The sequence below is a fragment of the Pyrgilauda ruficollis genome, unplaced genomic scaffold (genome assembly GCF_017590135.1).
Source record: "Pyrgilauda ruficollis isolate IOZ18807 unplaced genomic scaffold, ASM1759013v1 scaffold355, whole genome shotgun sequence".
In the NCBI taxonomy this organism is placed as follows: Eukaryota; Metazoa; Chordata; class Aves; order Passeriformes; family Passeridae; genus Pyrgilauda; species Pyrgilauda ruficollis.
Window position 1 is genome coordinate 1 of NW_024524990.1, and position 3,300 is coordinate 3,300.

The 3,300-nt window shown below is 60.5% G+C and overlaps 1 protein-coding gene across 1 annotated transcript; it reads right to left on the bottom strand.

The window, feature by feature from the left end:
• Nucleotides 1-28: 28 nt before the first annotated feature.
• Nucleotides 29-1,805, bottom strand: LOC121357884 (solute carrier family 35 member F6-like; the record flags this gene model as incomplete). Its single annotated transcript, XM_041475580.1, has 3 exons — nucleotides 1,459-1,805; nucleotides 393-643; nucleotides 29-274 (listed from the first exon to the last, which is right to left on the bottom strand). Coding segments are annotated over exons 1-3 (787 nt in total), but the record flags the coding sequence as incomplete, so codon positions are not given.
• Nucleotides 1,806-3,300: the final 1,495 nt, after the last annotated feature.

The following is a 3,300-nucleotide window of genomic DNA, read 5'->3' on the forward strand; positions in this document are numbered from 1 at the left end:
CCCATCAATGCATGGAGTGATCCCTCACTCCAAGGAGTCGTCCCTGGCATTCCCGGGATACCCGTGATGACGTCGGCCAGCCCGTGCTCGGTGCCGCCGTTGCCGCGCAGATCCGCCAGCCCCACCAGCACCAGCCCCAGGATGGTGAGCAGAATTCCCGACCAGTGGCTCCACTCCAGCCTCCGGCCCAGGAACGCCACGGAGAGGAGCCCGGTGAAGATGATGAGGGAGCCCCGGAGCATCTGGAAGCTGGAGGCGCTGGTCATGTTCAACGCTGCGGGAAAACGGCGGGAAAAGCGCTCAGGGCCCGACGGAAACTTCCAGAAATTCCGCGATTTACGGGATTCCGTCAGATCCCGGCAGGAAAAGCGGGAATTCCGTGGCGGACTCACCCACGTACATGATGCTGGTGCCCGCCATGTCGCACAGGGCAGGGGGCAGGAAGAGCAGCGGGTTGAAGGGTCGGGATGGCGCCGGCGCCGGATCCGCGCGGCGCCGATCCCGCAGGAGCAGCAGGTAGAACACCGGGAGGCAGGAAAGCTCCCCCAGGAACATCCCGGCGGCCTGAGGGACACGGGGCCGGGCTGGGAATGTGGGGCTGGGAAGTACGGCGGGGGATGGAAGGTGGGAAAGGGATCGGTATCTGGGATCCCGGGATTGAGTGACAGCCGGGAAAGGGACACCGGGAACGGGACACAGGGAATGGGACACCAGGAATGGGACACCCCATGTCCCCAAAACTCCGGATCCTGAGGGACACCAGATCCATAAAATCACTGGATGCCCCAGCCCCAATTTGGGGTAAATGCCCCGTTTTTTTCGGGTGCTCCAACCCCCCTTTGGCCAAAGCAGGACCCTTTGGATGCGGATTTCCGATTCCACAGATCCCAAATGTCCCCAAATCCAGCCGGGAATGTCCCCGACCCCCACGGGACCCCTCCCATCCCGGTTTTCCGCCAATCCCGGGGCATTCGGGGCTGACTCATTCCCGGGGTGTCGCAAGAGGCTTTTTTGGGACCTCACGTGTCCCCTCCGCCTCAGTTTCCCTTTCCGGTGCTGGGATCGGCCGGGATCGGCTGGGATCGGCCGGGATCCCGCCGGGATCCCCGCGGGATGAGCCGGCCTGGCAGGTCCGCCCTGCCCGGGCAGATTTTGGGATGGCCGCGGGTTGGGAATGACGTCACCGCCGGGATTTTGGGGTGCGGGAGGAGCCGCACGGGGAGCCGGGGTGGGGGGGGCTCCACCCCAAAACGGGCTGGAGGAGCCCAAATTCCTTCCCCAACCCCGAAAGGAGCCGGGTCCCCCCAAAAGGATCCCCCCGCCTTGGGGGTGGGGACAGCGAGGTGACCCCAAACCCCCGGGGGGGGGCAGGGAGGGGACAAACCGCGACACCGCCGGGCTCGGGGGGCGGGGCGCGGGGGATTTTGGGGGATTTTGGGGGGATTTTGGGGGACTCACTTGGCCGCCAGGGTGTTGATGGAGCCGGTGAGGAGCATGAGCGCGGCCAGGCCCAGCTGGTACCGGGACCACGCCATGGACCCCCGGCACCGCCGGCGCGGGGACACGCCCCCGGACACGCCCACAACGGGGACACGCCCACAGAAAGGACACGCCCACCGAACGCGCCCCTGCAGCCCAATGCCCCAAAGGCCACGCCCCCAAGGGGAAAACCCCGCCCCTGCCCGAGCTGGCCACGCCCATAGAGCAATGGGAGGGAAGTATGTGGGGTCACGCCTCCTTATTTGCATATCCACGCCCCCACCTCCGTCTGCCTCTCCGGTGCCGCCTGTCGTGGGAATTCTGTCCCGGGGTTCTGTCCTGGGAATTCTTTCCTGGAATTCTGTCCTGGGGATTTTGTCCTGGGAATTCTTTCCTGGAATTCTGTCCCGGGGATTCTGTCCTGGGGATTCTGTCCCGGCAGTTCTGTCCCGGGAATTCTGTTCTGGGGATTCTGTCTCAGAATTCCCATCCCGGGAATTCCCACCCCGGGGATCCTGTCCCGGGAGTTCTGCCCCGGGAATTCTGTGTCCTGAATTCTGTCCTGGGAGTTCTGTCCCGGGAATTCCCATCCCGGTGGTTCCTGTGGTTCCTGTCCCGGTGCCGCCGTCCCCTTGTCGCGTGACCCCCCGGGTAAACTCGGGATAAACCTGCCTGGGATAAACCTGTCTGGGGTAAATCTGCTCAGGATAAACTTGCCTGGGATAAACCTGGCTGGGGTAAACCCGGGGTAAACCTGTCTATGATAAACCTGGCTGGGATAAACCCGGGGTAAACCTGTCCGTGATAAACCTGCCCAGGATAAATCTGACTGTGATAAACTTGCCCGGGATAAACCAGGGGTAAACCTGTCTGTGATAAACCTGCCCGGGATAAATCCGGGGTAAACCCGGGATAAACCTGTCCAGGATAAACCTGTCCAGGATAAACCTGTTTGTGATAAACCTGCCCAGGATAAACTCGGCATAAACCTGCCTGGGATAAACCTGCCCAGGATAAACCTGCCCAGGATAAATCTGCCCAGGATAAACCCGGCATAAACCTGCCCAGGATAAACCTGCCCAGGATAAGTCTGGGATAAACCTGCCTGGGATAAACCCGAGGTAAACCCAGGATAAACCTGCCCAGGATAAACCTGCCCAGGATAAGTCTGGGATAAACCTGCCTGAGATAAACCCAGGATAAACCTGCCTAGGATAAACCTGCCCAGAATAAACCTGCCTGGGATAAACCCAGGGTAAACCCAGGATAAACCTGCCTGGGATAAACCCGGGATAAACCTGCCCAGGATAAACATACCCAGGATAAACCTGCCTGGGAAAAACCTGGGGTAAACCCAGAATAAACCTGCCCAGGATAAACATACCCGGGATAAACCTGCCTGGGATAAACCTGGGATAAACCTGCCCGGGATAATCCCAGGCAGCTCCTTTGTCACCCTGTTCCCCCACCCCGGGCCTCCCCAGCAGCCAGTGATGAATTGTTCTTCCAACCCTTTCCCTTCCCTTTTCCATCTCTTTTCCACCCCTTTCCCCACCTTTTTTCCAGCTCCTTTCCATTCCTTTCCCCTCCCTTTCCACCCCTTTTCCCCATCCTTTTTCCGCCCCCTTTTCCGTCCCTTTTCCAGCCCTTCCCATATGGGGAGTGGAAATTCCCAATCCAAGGGCTCAGCCAAGGCGGGGATTGGGATGGGATTGGGTGGGATTGGGTGGGATTAGGATGGGATTGGGTGGGATTGGGATGGGATTGGGATGGGATTGGGATGGGATTAACCCTTCCCATGCCTGGGGGTGTTGGACAGAC